This window comes from Cibotium barometz, chromosome 19, assembly GCF_041138505.1.
Source record: "Cibotium barometz isolate CiBa-2024 chromosome 19, ASM4113850v1, whole genome shotgun sequence".
Taxonomy (NCBI): domain Eukaryota; kingdom Viridiplantae; phylum Streptophyta; class Polypodiopsida; order Cyatheales; family Cibotiaceae; genus Cibotium; species Cibotium barometz.
The window spans coordinates 27,156,934-27,175,677 of NC_141064.1; the positions used below are offsets into that span (position 1 = coordinate 27,156,934).

General features: G+C 39.8%; 1 protein-coding gene across 3 annotated transcripts in view; it reads right to left on the minus strand.

Moving 5' to 3' along the window:
• Positions 1–14,331: 14,331 nt before the first annotated feature.
• The window catches only part of LOC147628394 (uncharacterized), a 47,582-nt gene continuing 43,169 nt past the window's right edge, over positions 14,332–18,744 (minus strand). For all 3 annotated transcript variants that reach the window (XR_015268085.1, XM_086813496.1, XM_086813497.1), the window contains exon 7: positions 14,332–14,719. Coding sequence is in view for 2 of the 3 variants with exons in the window: in XM_086813496.1 (XP_086669622.1) it covers positions 14,591–14,719 (129 nt within the window). In the remaining variant the exon portion in view is untranslated. The remainder of the gene's footprint in view (positions 14,720–18,744) is intronic.

The following is an 18,744-nucleotide window of genomic DNA, read 5'->3' on the forward strand; positions in this document are numbered from 1 at the left end:
CTCACCCTTCTCCTTCATGAAGTATACCCACTTTCCTTGTGTGGTCATCAATAAATGTCACATAATACCTGCAGCCTCCCATAGACATGGTCTTCATAGGACCCCATACATCTGAATGTACAATATCTAGTGCATTTCTACTCACATTTCTGTCATGTGGAAATACATGCTTTGTTTGCTTTCCAAATTGGCATGCTTCACATATTTTCTGCATACCTTCAACTTTTCTTTTATGCCAAATGTCTGTGTCTGCCAATCCTTGAACCATTTGCAAACATCGCAGCACTCACTTCAGGCATGTTTACATTCAATGTAAACATTATGCCCACTCTGTTGCCTTTTGCAACCAACCTGCACTTGTTTTTAAAGTCTTCAACATAACAACCATCAGGATTAAACTGAACCTGCAAACCCTGCTCAATCATCTAGCCAACTGAAACCAGATTCTTTGTTATGTTCGGAACATGAAGTACATCTGAAGGTACTTCACTTGGCCATCCTGCATAGACAATGGCACATCTCCAACATGGGCAATTGGATGAGTAGTGTCATCCCCTGTTTCCATAAAACCTGGTCTTTCAAGGATTTTCATCTCCTTGAACCACTCCCCATGAATTGTCATGTGGTTTGAGGCACCTGAATCAACATACCATACATCATCTTTATGTGCTGCTTCAACATTTTCACACATGGCATTAACGACATGCTGCATAACAAACAACCTTTCATTATCCTCATTGTTTCTGCTCGAGGATGCATAGTTGTTTTGCTGCAATTTTCCATTTTGCATGTCAGCCTGCTTCTTATAACAATCCGCCTGCACATGTCCAGGCTTACCATAATATAAAAGCATCCACGTGTATCATTATACTACCTTTGCTAATTTCCACGACCTCTTTGACTCCCCCTACCTCTGAATTGGCCTCTTCCACCTACGTGTTGTTGTTATTATTGTGAATTCTGGGACTGTTGTTGTTACTGCTGCTGGCCATAATTATGATTACCTGTTCGGCCACCTCCTTGGCCACGTCCATGGCCTCCTCTACCTCGTCCTCTTCCTGAACTTGTGTAGAAGGCCTGTTGCTCTGAGCTGTTTTTGTTTTGTGAAGAGTGTTGGTCTTCACCCAATCTCTTCTCTTCTATAATCAACATAGACCACCAAATCTGTGAAATTGGGAATGTTTTCTCGAGTCTGAATAGACGTTTTGAATGCCTTGTATTGTGGCCCAAGACCACGTAGACAGACTTCCACCTTATCATCATCATCTACTGAAACGCCAATAGATGCAAGGGATTCCACAATACCCTTGATCTTCAATGCATAGTCATTCATCACAAACATACTCTTTTTCTCCACACAGTATGAAGTTCATTCTTCAACTGTATCTTTCATGCCTTGGTATTCGTTTCATAGAGCTTTACCAAGGTGTCCCATGCCTCCTTGGGAGACTTGGCATCCTGTATGTGCCCAATCATGGTGTCCTGTATACTGAGATAGAGAGCCAATACATAACTTTTCTGGCTCCTTGGTTCCAATCCTTGAACTCTTTCACATCTACAGCAGTCGGATTGATCTCCGGTATCTCCGGTGCCTCTTCATGCTCACCTTCTCTATAGTCCCAGTAACCCTTTCCCATCAGGAAATTTGTCAACTTGAACCTCCAAGCATGGAAGTTGTTCTTATCAAGCTTCTCAGTAACAATCTGGTTTATGCCATCATTTGACATCTTGCCAGACACACAAATTTACCAGAAACAGCACTCTGGTTTGTCCTGCACAAACTGCTATATTTTCTGTAGCGATACTAACCCAGTGACCTTAATGTGCATACATACACCCAATGGCAACTGTTGACCTCCTTGTTGCAGCACACACAATGTCTGCACAACCAATCTGTCTTCCTACAGTTCTTAAAACATAGTTCTGCATAGAAACGATGACTTACCCGTCGCAGTGCTCGAAATCACTTGCTTTCTGAAAAACAGAGGTCCTAACGTGCCCAAAACGCGTTTTTGGTCCGAAAAATTTTTGTCCGATAGGACATTGTCCGATAGGACAATATAGTTTCCCTATAGCTTTACTCCTGTAAAGAAAGCTCCTCAATCAGAGATCGTTTGCTGGTGCCTCCCGTAGAGCTCCCGACAAGGGTGTAGTCACCAACACAAATAGGGAAGAGTAGTTGAAGCTCTTACCCTCGTACCACTTCCTATGCTTCTCTTGCTTACAGCTCAGCCCTTAGCATGAATCAGGCTTTGATACTATGAAAAGATGAAGGGGAGAAGAGAGCTTGAGCTCTTGCAAGCACACACACACTTCCAAAACCCTAAAAGAGAACACACAAGGTGAGAGGCTAAAAATCTTCTTCTTCTTCACACAACACTCAACACACCATATACAAGGATAAGAGTACACACAATATGAAAAGGTACTCAACCAAATACATACTAGGGTTCTCTATAGTGTGAACCCAACTAAAATGAGCTGGCACTATAACTATGCCAGTCTCTAGAATGGCTGTCAGACAGCCTGTCATCCCACTGGCCACATATCACCCATGATCTCACCAACCATGCCAGTGGTGTAAGTGTGGGGCCTATCCCCCAGGTGGGTCATCAGTGTCCACCCCCTCACTAGATGAGCTTGATATCTCAACAGTCTGTACACCCTCTTATCTACTTATTTTGGGGTGTGTACTTATCTTTTGTATCTAGCACACATTTGTTCATTCTAATCTAGTGAGTTTGTGTGCTCTCAAGCTTCTCTATCTTGTGTGTGTGCATTGTTGCAACCCTAACCCTAATTCTAGCAATTGGTATCAGAGCTAGCTTCCTTGACACTTGATCTAGTAGTCTGCCTCCCTCCTCATGACCTTGTTTTTCTGTCTCTGATTGAGATACCCTCTTAGGAGAAGAAGGTATATAGTGTAGTATGATGTATACAAAGTATACAAAATTTTCGAGGTCTGCAGTGCGATTTGGATGCGTTTTGGGCACTGCAAGGATTCTGTAGACGCTCTAGAGAGGCATAATTTTGGATTGGTTTTGCTCGATTTTGGATGTTTGGGCTCTGTGGAGCGGAAAAGATTTAGTGTGCAATAGCATCTAAAATGTCTTCAACAACATCAACCATCATACTTTTGCCAGTAACACTCTATGTTATTTTTCATACACTTTGCAGGTGATTCAAACAATTGGCAACCATCCGGGGTTGCATTCAATGAATACAGAAGAGTACTTGCAGTGTGTTGAAATATTTTGCATTTGGTAGACAGTCATGGCTGGTAGTAGTGATGTATTCAACATGTTGTATAATGAGGACAAACTTGATGAGACTAACTACCCATTGTGGTCCTATCTGATAAGGCATGTACTGGTTGCTAAAGGCCTTTGGAATGTGGTCAGTGGTAGTGAAACTCATCCTGTTTCACAACTATCAGTGCAACTAGGTGCTGCAAGTACATCTGAAGTAGAATCTGATATAGATGTGGCTCCTCCACATGCACCACCAGTACCTCCCACTGCTACTCAAATGAGATGGGATGGAAGAGATACACAGGCACATGCATTGCTTGCACTTTCTGTGAAGCAAAGCATTATTCCTCATATTCGATCATGTAAGACTTCAAAACAAGCATGGGATGCACTTGTTGCATTATGCCAGGTACACAATGAAGCACGTGTTGCATATCTACGCAAACAATTGGAGTCTGAGCACATGAACGAGGGAGATTCAATAGACAGCTTCTTGACCAAGATCAAAGATTTGATGGAGTAGCTCGCTAGTATGGATGAGATATATCTTGATAGTACATTGGTGCCCACGGTTCTTAATGCATTGCCGGATTCTTATCAGAGTTTTGACTCTACCCTTAGACTCATGATGAAGGGAAATCCAAATGCCCTTACATTTGATGAGCTAGATTCAGTACTCTTGCAAAAAGAGCAATCTAAGCAAAATAGATCTGTTATGCGAGTTGGTGACCAATCTTTTGTTGCCAGTCAGAAAGGCAAAGGTAAAGCTTCTTCGCACCTTCTTCGCACAGTGGCTATAAGCCAAAATCAGAATCCTCGGGTAAGGATGCAAAGAAAGAAGGTGATAAGCCTAAAAAGAACGACGACTGTCACTATTGCAGAAAACCAGGGCACTACATAAATTAGTTCAAGAAAAGGCTAGAGAAGGATACAAAGAAAGAATCGGGCATAGTTGTGGCTGATGCATCTGCAAGAAGAAATCTGCAAGTTTTGCTCAAGATGACTGTACATTGTAGTTATGACCCTTCTAGTCATGATGTATGCATGTCAGTGGCCGAATCGAATGCTTGGTACTTTGACAGTGGTGCTAGTAAGCACATTACTTCACAAAAAAAAATATTCTCATCTCTGGAATCTATCCCAAGTGCAAGAACCGTCACATGTGTAAATGGTTCCTCATATCCTATCAAAGGAGTTGGTAGAGTTGTACTCACTTCTACACTTGGGGCACGTTTACTCTTTCTAAAGTTTTATATGTGCCAGCCATTAAGAAGAACTTGCTATCAGTTTCAGCCTTAGCCTTGTCAGGCTTGATGGTCAAATTTGTGGATGACAGATGTACAGTTCAGGATAGAAATAATGGTTATTCTATCATTACCTCAGGTACCTTGTTTCATGGCCTATATAAGATAGATGAATTTGAGAAGTTGCAGGATGATGCTTGCTCAGTTTCTACGACTCGTATTATGAGTGATGCAGAATTATGGCATGCACGATTTGGCCATCTGAATTATGGCAGTTTATTATGCCTTCAAAGGCATGATATGGTGTCTGAGTAACCAACTCTTGAGACCCCTACTAAACATGTATGTGAGGGGTGTATTCTTGGAAAATGCATCAGGCATCATTTCCAAAGGATGGATCTGTCAGAGTTGTTAAGAAATTACAACTTATACGTAAGGATGTATGTGTGGTCCTATGAGGACACCATCTATTGGGGGATATCTCTACTTCATCACTTTTATTAATGATTACTCTAGATAAAGCTAGGTGTATCCATTAAAGTAGAAGTTAGAGGTTTTTATGTGCTTTATGCACTTTGTATCCATGGCTGAAAATGAATGTGAATGTAAAGTTGGCACCCTTTGTTCAAATCGATGGGGGGAGTATATGTCCAAGGAATTTCATGCATATATGGCTAAAAAAGGCATAAGGCATCAATGTACAGTGCCATACACACCTGAGCAAAATGGTATGGCTAAGAGGAAGAACAAGTCTCTCATGAAGATGGCACAATGTATGGTGAAAGCCCAAGATTTACCTCATGGTTTTTGGTTAGAGACAACTATGTACACAAACTATGTATTCAAAAAAAGCCCTACCAAGGCCTTGCAGTTTAAAACTCCTTATGAAGCTTGGCATGGCAGGAAGCCTTCTGTGGCTCATTTGCGTATTTTTGATTGTCTTGCTTATGCTCTTATGCCTAAGCAACAACGCAGTAAGCTTGATGATAAGGAAATTAAATGCATATTTGTGGGATATACAGTTCAGAAAGCAAGGGATATATACTCTACCATCCGGCCTCAAAGCTGATTTTGGTAAGTAGAGATGTTGTTTTTGTCAAAAACTCAATTCAGCCCATGCTTTCATGCAAGAAACAGCAAAATGTATGCTCACAGGACATGTTTGATTTGCTCCTACCTTTGTTTAATGGAGGGTAACCATATGTAGAGCAATTGAATGCTCAACCAAGTACTGAAATTCAGCCTTTGCAAGTGCAAAATCAACCTTTTGATGAGGCAATTATTGAGGATGTAGTGGATGAGGAGAGAGCAGCCATAGAACAATCTAGGCGTATGCCAAAATGGCTTGTGCAGACATTGAGGGGGATAGCAAGTTTGCAGCTCCTTTACCTAGCAGAAGTTGTGCAGCTTCTCATCATGCAGATTATGGATCATGTTCTCATTTCTACTTTATGTAATGAGGAGGAACCTGTTTGAGGAAGCACAAGATGATGATCATTGGATGCATGCTATGCAGAATAAGTATAACTCTATACCCAAGAATGACACCTGGTATTTGACATATCTACCTCATGGCAAGAAGGCCATTGGTACTAAGTGGGGTTCTAAGTTAAAATGCAAAGCAGATGGTAGCATTGATTGCTACAAGGCCAAACTTGTTGCAAAGGGGTATGCCCAACAAAAGGGCATTGATTATGATGAGACCTTTGCAACCACATCTCATATGACTACCATTAGGTGTCTCATTGCTTTGGCAGCACATCATGGGTGGAATAAACATTAGTTGGACATTAAGATTGCATTCTTAAATGGTGATTTACATGAGGAGGTCCATGTATTGCAGCCTCCTAGTTTTGCTGTGAAAGGAGAAGAGTCTAAAGTATGCAAGTTGGAAAAGGCTCTTTATGGCCTTAAGCAGGTCCTAGAGCATGGTATGAGAAGATTCATGCATACTTGGTTGCAAATGATTTTTGCAACAGTCCAACAAAGAGTACCCTCTATGTGAAGAGAAGTAAGGATACATTTTTTGTCATCGTTCTATATGTTCATGACATGCTGTTCACAGGACCCAATATAGATCAGATTTCAATCTTTAAGGCTAATTCGCAGTCATTGTTTGAGATGTCAAATTTGGGACCCTTGCATTACTATTTGGGGGGGATTCAGTTTATACAACGCACAATGATGGCATTGTTATTTTACAGTAGTCTAAATATATACAGAAGCTATTGAAGAGGATTAATCTTGAAAACTGTAAACCTATGGCTACACCTATGGTGATAGGTACTTGACTTAGTCTTCAAGATGCAAGAGATTCTTTTAATACTAGTTTGTATCAGCAGGCTGTTGGATCCCTTCTTTATGTGTGCAACACGAGGCCATATATACAGTATGCAGTCTCATAGTTGAGCAGATTTATGCATAGCCCAGGTACGAAGCATTGGCAGGCTATTAAGCGGGTTTGTCGCTATTTACAGGGCACTCAGTATTTTGGATTATTTTATCCATAAGGGGGTGAGTCACAGTTGCATGCTTTCAGTGATTCAAATTGGGCTGGATATTATGCCACATGAGTGTCCACTAGTGGGTTTTGCTTTTGCCTTGGTGATTCATGTATATCATTGCTCGGCAAGAAGCAACTTACAGTGGCTACTTCTTCCAACTATGAAGTTGAGTACAGGAGGGCAGCTTTTACAGTTACAGGTTAGTATATGTGGCTCAGACGTCTTATGGCTGATTTAGGTGTTGGACAGTCATCTAGCACTAGGATTTTCACTGACAGCCAGAGCGCATTAGCAGTTGCGAGGAACCTAGTGTTTCATGTTCGCACTAAGCACATTGAGGTGCATTACCACCATGTCAGGGAAAGACTCTCTGTAGTAGAGATCACCTTGGTCTATGTGCCTACACATGACAACATGGCATATTTATTCACGAAGACTCTTCCTCGTGAAAAGTTTGAAGCTTTTCGTAAAGCTTTGGTCTTACTTCCTTTTCAATATTGATCAGCCATACCCTGTACATGTTCACATCATCACTCCAGGGGGGATTTGTAGCATTATATGGTAGCAATGTGTGTGAACACACTTAGGACCATCGGGGTACTTTTTCCCTTACTAGGAGGTTTTTTCCCTGATGTGTATGTACACCCTCTTATCTACTCATTTTGGGTTGTGTACTTATCTTTCGTATCTACTAGCACACATTTGTTCATTCTAATCTAGTGAGTTTGTGTGCTCTCAAGCTTATCTATCTCTTGTGTGTGTGCATTGTTGCAACCCTAACCCTAATTCCAACACTCTAATCTGTAAAAATATTTGCTTAATAGTTTTTTTTACACAGGACGGATGTCAATAGGAGAGAAAAAATGAGCAAAGTCAACAAATCAACAATTCTTGATATTGTAAAAGGTAATTAATCTTAACAAGTAATATCTAGATAATTGATATTTTTCTCTAATTTTTGTGTATGATGTCTAATATTTACTATACATTCAACATGTCCCTACCTCTCATCTAGAAAATATACCCATTTATGTAGAGGCTTAAACGTTCAAACTCTCAGTTTCAGAAAGAGGGGAGGAATACATATCTAATGTATTCAAAGATTTTTGGGCATAAAAATTCATTAAGGATCAATGTACAACTCCTTATACACCAAGGAAAAATGGTATTGTTGTTCAGGGGAGAAACATAACTCTCATAGAGATGGTTGGATGCATGGTCAAAGGTTAGCAGCTTCCACACAAGTTTTGGATGGAAGCTATTTTTACTGCATAGGTGCCCCACTAAAGCTTTGAATACTATCACTCCTTATTAGACTTAGTTCAATCAAAAACCTAATATTGAACACATGCATGTTTTTGGTTTTTTGGCATATGCACATGTGCCAGCACAAAGCAAAACTAAGCTTAATGAACGACTAAGTAGTGAAATGCATTTTTATTGGTGGTAGTGTTAAAAGCAAAGGTTATCATCTCTATGATCCTCTCACAAAGAAGATTATTATCAATAGTGTTGAAAGCAAAGGTTATCATCTCCATGATCCTCTCACAAAGAACATTATTATCAGTAGGGATGTCATTTTTTGCAGAGGATTCTATCTATCCAATGATGGAATTCAATAAGCATACCTATGCCAATTCTCCAGACATGTTTGATGGTTTATTACATGTGCCATTATTTGTTGCTTATTAGTAGATTTTGCTTATAATTGATCTTTGTTTGTTGCAAGGGGGCAATGCTCAAGGATTTGATGTACCAACTTCAAATAAGCTAGAAGATGCAGTAGTAGATGCATCAACTTCAAGTAAGCTAGAAGATGTAGTAAATACTGAAAGATCGGTAATCAATAAATCTAGGCTTATGCCTAGATAGGTTAGAAGCACCTTGCAGGATAGTAAATTGTTTGCTTCTTTTGCAAAGCAGAACCAGATCCGGTGCCACTTGAACCACTTCTTTATCAGCAGATATTCTTGATTTTTTATTTCTCAGTTCTCTACATGATGTAGAAAGAGTTTCAAGAAGATCCAACTTTGGGCAAATGCCATGCAAGATGAAATTCATGCCATTCAAAAAAATGGTACTTGGGATTTAGTGAATCTACCATTTGGCAAGAAAGCTATTGGTACTAAGTAGGGATTTAGTGGATCTACTACTTGGGAAGAAATCTATTGGTACTAAGTGGGGATTTAAAGTCAAGAGAAAGGAAGATCGATCTATTGACAGATTCAAGGCCAAACTTGTTTACAAAAGGTTATGCCTAGCATTGCTTATCATGAAACTTTTGTTCCCACTTTACGTATGACCACTATCCAATTTGTTATTTCTTTGGAAGGACATCATGGATGGAAAGTGTACCAATTGGACATCAAAACAACGTTCTTAAATGGCGACTTGCAAAGAAGAAGCTTATGTGAGTCAACCATCTAGATTCGCCCAGCCTGGTCAAGAATAGAAGGTATGCAAGCTTAATAAAGCTTTATATGGTTTGAAACAAGCTCCCCAAACTTGGTACCTGAGGATTCATGCCTATTGGACTAGACAAAGATTTCAAAATAGTCTTACAAAATGCATTTTATATGTGAAAAGTAATATGCAAGATTTGCTTGTTGTCATTCTCTATGTAGATGACATGCTAGGCACAATGCGGATTTCATTATAGCTTTTAAGGCTAAGCTTGCCTCAAATTTTATGATGCCATATCTTGGCCTTTTGCACTACTACGTGGGTATGCAGTTTATATAGCAAGATGATGATATAGTCATTAAGCAATCAAAGTGCATCAAGGCACTCCTCAAGAGGTTCAATATAGAAAGTTGCAAACTAATCTCTACATAGATATAACCTAGTCTAAAGCTTAGTTTGCAAGATGTCAGCACATAACCACTTATGATCAAGCTATTCAATGTCTAATCTATTTGTGTAACTCACGGCTTGACGTCTAATATGGTGTGTCATAACTTTCAAAGTTCATGCATTTCCCAGGCACTTACGCATTGGCAGGCAATTAAATGTATCTTGATATACTTGCAAACAATAAGGATCAAGGGGAGTGATTTACAACTTCAAGCCTTCAATGATTCTCATTGGGCAAGCAATTATGATACTCGACAATCCATATCTGGGAACTGCTTAGACCCTCTTGGGTCATCAATAAGAAGAAACCAACTATGGCAACATTATCCTATGAAGCTGAATATAGAGCAGCATTCAGTGTGACAATAGTTGAATGTGTATGGTTGAGAAGAGTGATTGAAGATCTTTGTGTCTCTTCAAACACACCTACTTGTATTCTCACTGATAGTTAGAGTGCAATGGCAGTTTCAAATAATAATTAAAATTAAGACTCATTTGTAAGGGTGGTTTCAATTACATCTAATGCAACCTTAAAAGTTGAGAATGAATAATGTAAGGATGGTTTTAATTACCTCTAATGAAGCCTTGAAAGTTGAGAATGAATCATGTAAGGATGGTTTTAATTACCTCTAATGAAGCTTTAAAAGTTGAGAATGAATCACTTGGAGATATGGATATGATGGACGAATTCTTGGACGCTCTTGGTAATAGTTTCATGGACATTTCTTTCCAAAATGGATATGAGTATGGATCCTCCTATGGACCCTGTTATAGATGAAGATTTTGTTAAATTGAGGCACTTTGAGCTTGGGTGTGGTATTGATGGTGACACAACTGAAGAGGTGGATGAAGAATAGGAGTCTCCTCTTCCTAAAGTTTCCATTGATGTGATGGATGAGAACAATCTTCTCTCTTTGGCAACACATTTGTTTAAAGACCCATCGAGCAAAGACTTCCCTCAAGTTGGTGGGCACTGATGGTTTTAAATGGGGCTAGATGATAGATCTATTGTGACGACAAGTATTAGCCAGTGAAGTCAAATTGACTATATATATTAACTATGCCCCTACCATATAGTTATCCTGAAGGGTCACCTAGATCATATATCAATTCACTATGCACTTACCATATAGTTATCACCACGAAGGGTCACCTAGATCACATATAGTTCACACACAATATAAATGGAATTGCACTTCAACTCATCCCTTCAACTCAAGATTAACTACGAGAATAACTTAAGATTAACTCTGAGAATAACTCAAGATTCATTCCAACAAGTGACTAAAGTTCAAAGTCACCTAGGTTATACACACACACACAAGAGTAGATAAGCACATGAGAGAGAGATTGTCTATTTTATTCTTTCTTCTTACTTCTCTACAGCTATACCATAAAGGTAAGAGTACATTCTATAAGGGAAAGTAATATACTATTATAATAAACAAGGTCCATAGTGTGAACTTAGCTATGTGAGCTAGTGCTATAACTATGCCAGAACCATTAGGTGAATTATGGACTCTCATTTTTGCCCCTTAAGGATTTCCACATCTCCTCTCTCTAGAAAAATAGGCTCATGGTGAAATTTTTACAAATTATCTCAAAAGTGAGCAGAGTTTGGACATTTGGAATCTACTCTTTGAGACCTTTCCAATGATATATAGCATGATAAGCAATTTTGAATATTCAAGAAGTCCCCAAATTAGTGATGATGTCTAGTAAACCAAAGTGGCTGTTTCACATAGCCTATTAACCACTAGTTTCATATCAACCCCATAATCTTACTAACCATGCTAGTGGCATAAGTGCGGAGCTTCATCTAGGTGTAGTATCATCCATATCGCACTAGTTGGGCTTGATATCTCAACAAATTTTTTAAGAAGGTCCTTTTACAATGGCCCTTGTTAAAATGTACGATATCACACATCACACATGCACCTGATATTTTTTTTAAAGAAGAATATTAAATTTATAGAAGGTAGTGTATTCAACTTATAGTAGGCATACACATTCATATGAAACAAAATGTATACATATAGAAAACAATGTGTGTATTCCTACCATGTATATATACCTTTTTTTTAATATTCTCTAATTTCTTAAGAGAGAGTTCCTGAGAGGTGAGCACATTAATTGGATGCATAAAATAGTGGTGATAGCCTAGGCATCCATTACCATGAGATAGAAGAAATAAAATCATCTAATAGTCAAATATGGAAGCATGCTTCCATGGAAATTGAAAATAACCACTACAACAGAAAACAATGTGTTGTGAAGAAGGATCCTTTATTGGACTATAGCTTAGTGGTAGTGCATATGGTACTGGGTTTAAATCTACCCCAATAGCACCTATAATCTAGTACCATTGGTAATTGGACTAGATCAAGGTGTATCCACACTAGTTTGTCCATCAACTTGCCCATGTCTCCTAAAACTAGTTCCACACACATATGTAAGATTGTGTCCACACATGTCCAACCTTTGTTAATGTATACAGGTCCATAACCCCTAGTCAAGAAACATGAAAGACTCCAACTATCTTTGGAAGGAGTTCAAAACATGAAGATATCTATCACACATTTGAGCACACTAAAGAATATATTCTTTAAGTTTAAGCTTTTTACCAAGGGCATCAATAGATTTGTGTTCCCAAAAGAAGGAAAGAATCTATAGGAAGCTATTGGGAACATCATTCAAATGTAATTTTAGACTCAATCAACAAGCAATCATTCTCTAAAGTCAAACCCTATGAGAGATCCACAAAAACACTTACCAAATGTGGTGAGTTACCATAAGAAACTATAAACTATGGGGTAAAATACATTAAAAACACCTCCTTTTAGAAGGTTAAGGAACCCATTAGAGAAAGACATAAATCTGTGAACCACAAAAGACATGGTACCACAAGAATTTAAAAAAAATGAGCCCACAAGTGGAAATCTCAACTCAACAACTTGATAAAGTGCAAAAACAACATGGGAGAATCACCAGTAGCATGGTAAAAAAGAACACAATACACAAGAGCATGGATTATGCAAGAGCAACAAGTTTGAAGATTTATTCAATTCCACGAAGTACAAAATAAAACTCAATGACCAAAATTTTTCTAAATCTATAATTGTACCTATATAAATCACTTGATATGAGGTGTATTGAAATAGATCATATTGATCTCTCATGCATGGAGAGACCATATTGATCTTTTAGCAAAAATATCTGCCACATTATCATGTGTATTGTAATAGATCAGATTGATCTCTCTTGCATGGAGCCTCTTTTTGACATAGTGGTGATGCACTTCAATGTGCTTTGTCTTGGCATGAAAGACAAAATAAATTGAACCTCATATCTATACCATTCTAATTGGTTGCTATCCAAACCATCCTATTGGCAACTCATGCTTTTTTTCCTTGTGGAAGTGTCCTTAACATCATAATGGTGCAAAGAGATTAACCCCCACATTTTTATTAAAATTAAGGATAACCTTTACACCTAATTAGATGAGACAAACACTAATGCAACATGCTAGGTTCTAAACCAGATGTTTTATCATTTGATAGTAAACTTTCTCATTTAGTAAGACAATATATTCGGCCCAAAATCATGCAATAAGATGAGTTTGAGATATTTTAAAGTTGTGTATTGGACTTGGAAATGATCAATTAAAGTTGAAACCCTCGATCACACTATACTCTAAGTCAAGATACATGCAAGTAAGTGATGGATACATGAGAAGAATACAAAGAGCTACTGTATTCCTATATTTAAATCTTAACAAGAGCTGCATGATCAAATAATCTCTTGCATTGATGAGTTTGTTATCTTTCAAACCCAAACCTTTTCACTTATCCACCACCCCCCCCCCAACTGAAATGAGGCATAAGTAGCATTGAATTGAATCGTAACCTACATGTGATAACCGTAACATAACATAATCCAGACCTCTGTCAAAGAATACATTCTTGGTTATGCAGAACTACACTGAATTGAAGCACCACTCTTGAGTGGACTTGCCAAGAGCACTTCATTAAAATTTAGATGATTGTTAGTAAAAGAAGAAATAAGATAAATACAATCAAAACACCACATCAGCAAATGCAGTCTTTGAAGGTTTACATCCTTGCCTTTACACACACACACACACACATGCATGCATGCACACCCCTCAAATTGCAATAGTCGTGCTACACTGAAGTCTATGTAAGAACTTGTCCCTCATTTTTTCACCTAAGTTGGTGGAAGCCAAAGTAAGTCAATCCAAATACGAAAGTATTAAACTATATTTCAGGATTGATCCCCCATGGCCCAAACCATTAATTAATGTATTGAAGTTGAAGAACCAAGAATGGGTTTAAGCCATAAGAAGAAAATGGCCACCACCGCAACCATTGGCTGTAGCTTCTGGATAACCTAAATGCATAGCCAATCTTGGATGACATGTAGCAATAAGAGTTCTGGACAAAACCCTGGCAATCCAACTAGCACACGAACTTGGTAATATAATTATCCAAAACAAGAACAAATCTACACTAGCACAAAAGGAGCATCCAAACATTCCTCTCGGATGCGTACTTGGTGTACATAGATGTTAGTGTTCTCACAAATAGGTGAGGCAAGCTTTTAGAACCATATTCAATATGGGGACACGTGAGAAAACAAAAAAAAATGGCTCAGGAAATTCTTGTGATTACATAATAGGAACAGAATTAAGTTAACAGTACACTATCTTGACTAGGCTTCAGGCTGGAGGAACACTCGCAGCTGCCGGCCTAGGAGTAAGCAATGGTTGTAAAGCCTTCACAACAATCCTCATATTCGGGCGAAAATCTGCTTCATACTGCACACAAAGTGCTGCCACTGCTGCCATCTACATCCACGTACACAACCTTGGTTAAGAGATAGAGTGTGCACCTAGCCTGTAATAATGCTTCACTTTTGTCATATGCTTGGCCATATGTTTATTTTCCTTCTATGGTCTTGTTATAACGGCTTTTAAGGGATGCTTCAATACTAAAACATTCTATACAGTTTGTCCTACTTTGATATCAGAGCCTTCTGCATAAGTTTTATCCACGAACTTGAGGAATGTGGCATTCCTCTCCAACAAAGAGAAAGACTTTCATCAAGGAGGTTCTTTGCTGCCTAGAGTGGGCCAACTGCAGACACACCTAACTAGCCACTTTTCTCTGGTTTTTTTCTTTTAGTTTATTGTAAAGGCACGTAATTTTTCTCACTACATGTTTCAGCTACGACATGGATGTTCTGTTTCTTAGCTAGACTGTTTTATCTTTATTCCATGACACAATTACTTCACGAGTATTGTGAAATGTTGGGTCTTTTGTAACTCGTCCTCTGCCTGGAGGAGCCTCCTCCACTCCTTCAACCTCCTCCTATGCAACCTCAATAGGCTCCCCATCAGGTTGAGGGTGCTGCTCACAGTCCGACAGGTCGTCATCAAAGCAAAGTGGAGGCTCGATAGAGGTAGGATAAAAGGTGGTGCTGCAATTGATGCTGAATTTAGGCGCCTGTTTATATAGTCCAAGGAGGAGCTGGTCGCCCAGCAGATGCTGTCCGCCAGTTCATGTTTGGACAAAAAATCAATAAAATAGCATTAATGCTATTTATGTCACGTGCACCCCTGCACTGGGGTACACAATGACACACTAGCATGATCATCAGTGCAAACATTTGTACATAATAGTACCTTTTTTTAGGAATATTTGTTGTACGCCATGACCCCATTGTGAGCCCGATAGTCAGGCACTAGCTACATAGTGAGCCATAGAGGTCAGTAGAGAGTCAATCCTCTAAACCCACTTCGAGAATTCATCGGATAGTGCATGTAGAAGTCAGCTTTAGCTATAGGTCTTGCATGTAGTTGCATCAGAAAGCATATGGGACAACCAAAGCCATCCCATGATCATGGCAGCCCACAAAGGGGCATCATCTAGGCCATGGAGGGGCCTAGGCAGCCAGTCAGCTGCCTAATACTGCCCCTACTTGCAGTCGGCCAGCCATGGGGCCCTAGAGCTCCTGTCGGCCAGCATAAATAAAGGCAAACAGCCAGTCGGCCAGTAGTGAGCAGTCGGCCAAGACAAAAGTCATCAAAAGCCTGTTGCGCAGCATTTAATGCTTATTAAACAGCATTTTTTGTCCATGGTAAGCATGCCAACAGCTTCACTGAACCGACCAGCAGCCATTGAGCATATAAAAGCAGTCGCATCAGTCCTTCATAAATCATTCAATATTCAAAAAAGTACAAGCAGCAATTTAGCATCCTACTTCTTCAAGGCAAATCATTGAAGTCCTCTTCAGCATTCAGCCAACATATGTGAAGTCCTACAGCTATCTTAACTTGCGTAAGTGGCCCAAAGAGTGTTCTTCGTCCTTGCGTTGGGCATTCATATCGCTTTTTTTCTCAAGTATTGTACAGCGTTCTCCAAAGAATAATATAAGCAAATACTCTTGCTTGTAGGGGGGGGCCTTCAGTGGGTATTTGGGACCCAATAAGGTGTCGTCTACTTCACTCTCTCATTCTCTTCTCTCTCTCTACTCTGTGAATTGGATGCTAAAGATTCTCACCACATAAAGGTATAAAGAATTCCCCGTTGTGCGTTACCACAATCAACCTCAATGTATGTAGCATTGGTCTCATAGGCTATAGCATTCAAGCTCAACCCACCCAAGGAAGGTGCACAATTCCAACAGAAAGGATGCAGCAGGATAGCAAATGAAGTGATTTGCAAACATGCGAAGCCAGAAAAAGGATTCCTTGAGGGTATGTACGCATAACCAGTACATCATTAAGCTCTACGATCAGTTCCAAAGGCCTAGCAACAGGCATGATCAGTTCCAGCAGGTGACCCACCGTTGTGTTAAGGATAAGGGGAAAGAAGACATGGGAACAACAGTGGAACAAATTCGGGATCTCATTGGCAAATGCATCTTCATATTCCCAGATGACATCCTTATCTTCTCAGGGACTGCAGAGCAACATGAGCAAGATGTGACACAAGTTTTGCAACTCTTGCAGGACAATGAGTTGTTTATTAATGCCAAGAAGAGTGAGTTTGGAGTAATGGAAATACATCATCAGTTCATCACGTATTAGCCTCGATCTTGAAAAGGTACGACCATTCTCAGTTGGGATGTTCCCGCTACAGCCCAAGAAATCCGCTCATTTGTGGGTCCTTGTCAGGCCTACAGCACACACATAGACAAGTTTTCTGACCTCGCAACACCTCTCACCAACTTGCTGGAACTTGGAGGTCATAGGGGTATCAATAGTACCTTGGAGAAGCTAGAGAGGTCATTCTATTGGCCTAAAATGCAACGGGATGTCTACCAACACGTCCAATCATGTCAGATATGTCAAAAGGTGAAAGTTCCTCATACGAAACAGGCGAAGTTACTTTAGCTTCTGCCTATTCCACGTGGGCCTTTTCACAACATCAATATGGACTTCGTAGGCCTTGTTCCTGCCTCAGCTAGATCTAGAAATACACAGTGTATGACAATCGTGGATAGATTCAGTAAGTTTTGCATGCTCATTCCATGCAAGCAGACAACTACAGCCGAGGACATAGCTTGCTTGTTCGTTCGGTTTTGGTATTCCATTGGTGGTTTGCCACAAACAATCACATCGGATAGAGATCCTAAGTTCAAGTCCCATTTTTGGAGAGCATTGTTTGACAATTTTGAGACTAAGTTGCAGCTGTCCAGTGCATTCAATCCACCACAAACAGATGGCCAAAAAAATATATACAACCAATTGACCCTTGACGTTCTCAAATCATTCTGCCATGACCAGTGGTCAAAATGGAAACAATACCTTCCATTGGTTCAGGCAATCCTACACGATACCCATCGAGTATTGGTCGGACGTTGTATGAGGCAACATTTGGTCACCGGGTCTCAACTCTTTTGACGAGACAGATACCACCATCTTTAGAGGCCAATAAGACAACCGAGACATTCTCGGAAATAATTGAGTCAGTTAAGGAGCGCCTTGCCAAAGGTCAGGAAGCATATACCCGGCAAGACAACAAATCCAGACGAGATGTCAACTTTAAGAAAGGGGATTGGGTATATCTTTGCATCATGAAACAACGGCTAAAACAAGTGGGCATTATTATCCCAAACTTTCATTCCGAAGTTTCGGAGCTTTTCCCATCATTTAGAAGTTAAGTGATGTCTCTTTAAAATTAAAGTTGCCGAAAAGTTGGACTATGCACAATGTCTTTCATGTTTCCTAGTTCAAGCCATATGTAGGTCCAGCATTGCATGATATATCAGAAGAGCAACAACCAGACATGATCGACAAAGCCGACGTCGTAGAGCCGGAGCAAATTCTCCTCCACCAATGGAAGCATGGATCCGGTCGAACAATACGACAGTTTTATACGAAGTTTAAAGACCGAGAAACCCGTGCTGCAGTATGGCTGGATGAAGAGTTCTTTCAAGAGTACTCCCAATTGTTGGTGGACTCCTTGGAAGCCCTGAATCTGCCGCCAAGTTAAGCAAGAGGGAATGTCACATGCACCCTGCACTGGGGTACAGGGTGACACACTAGCATGATCATTAATGCAAACATTTGTTCAAAATAGCACCTTTTTATAGGAATATTTGTCGTATGCCGTGACCCCATTGTGATCCCTAATTCCAAGGACAGTTAGGCACGAGCTACATAGGTCAGCAGTCTCCGAGCCATAGAGGCCAGTCGAGAGTGAATCCTCTTAACCCACTAGGAGAATTCATCGGATAGTGCATATAAAAGTCATCTTTAGCAGTAGATCTTGCATGTAGTTGCATCACAAAGCATATGGGACAGCCAAAGCCATCCCATGATCATGGCAGCCAACAAAGGGGCATCATCTAGGCCATGGAGGGGCC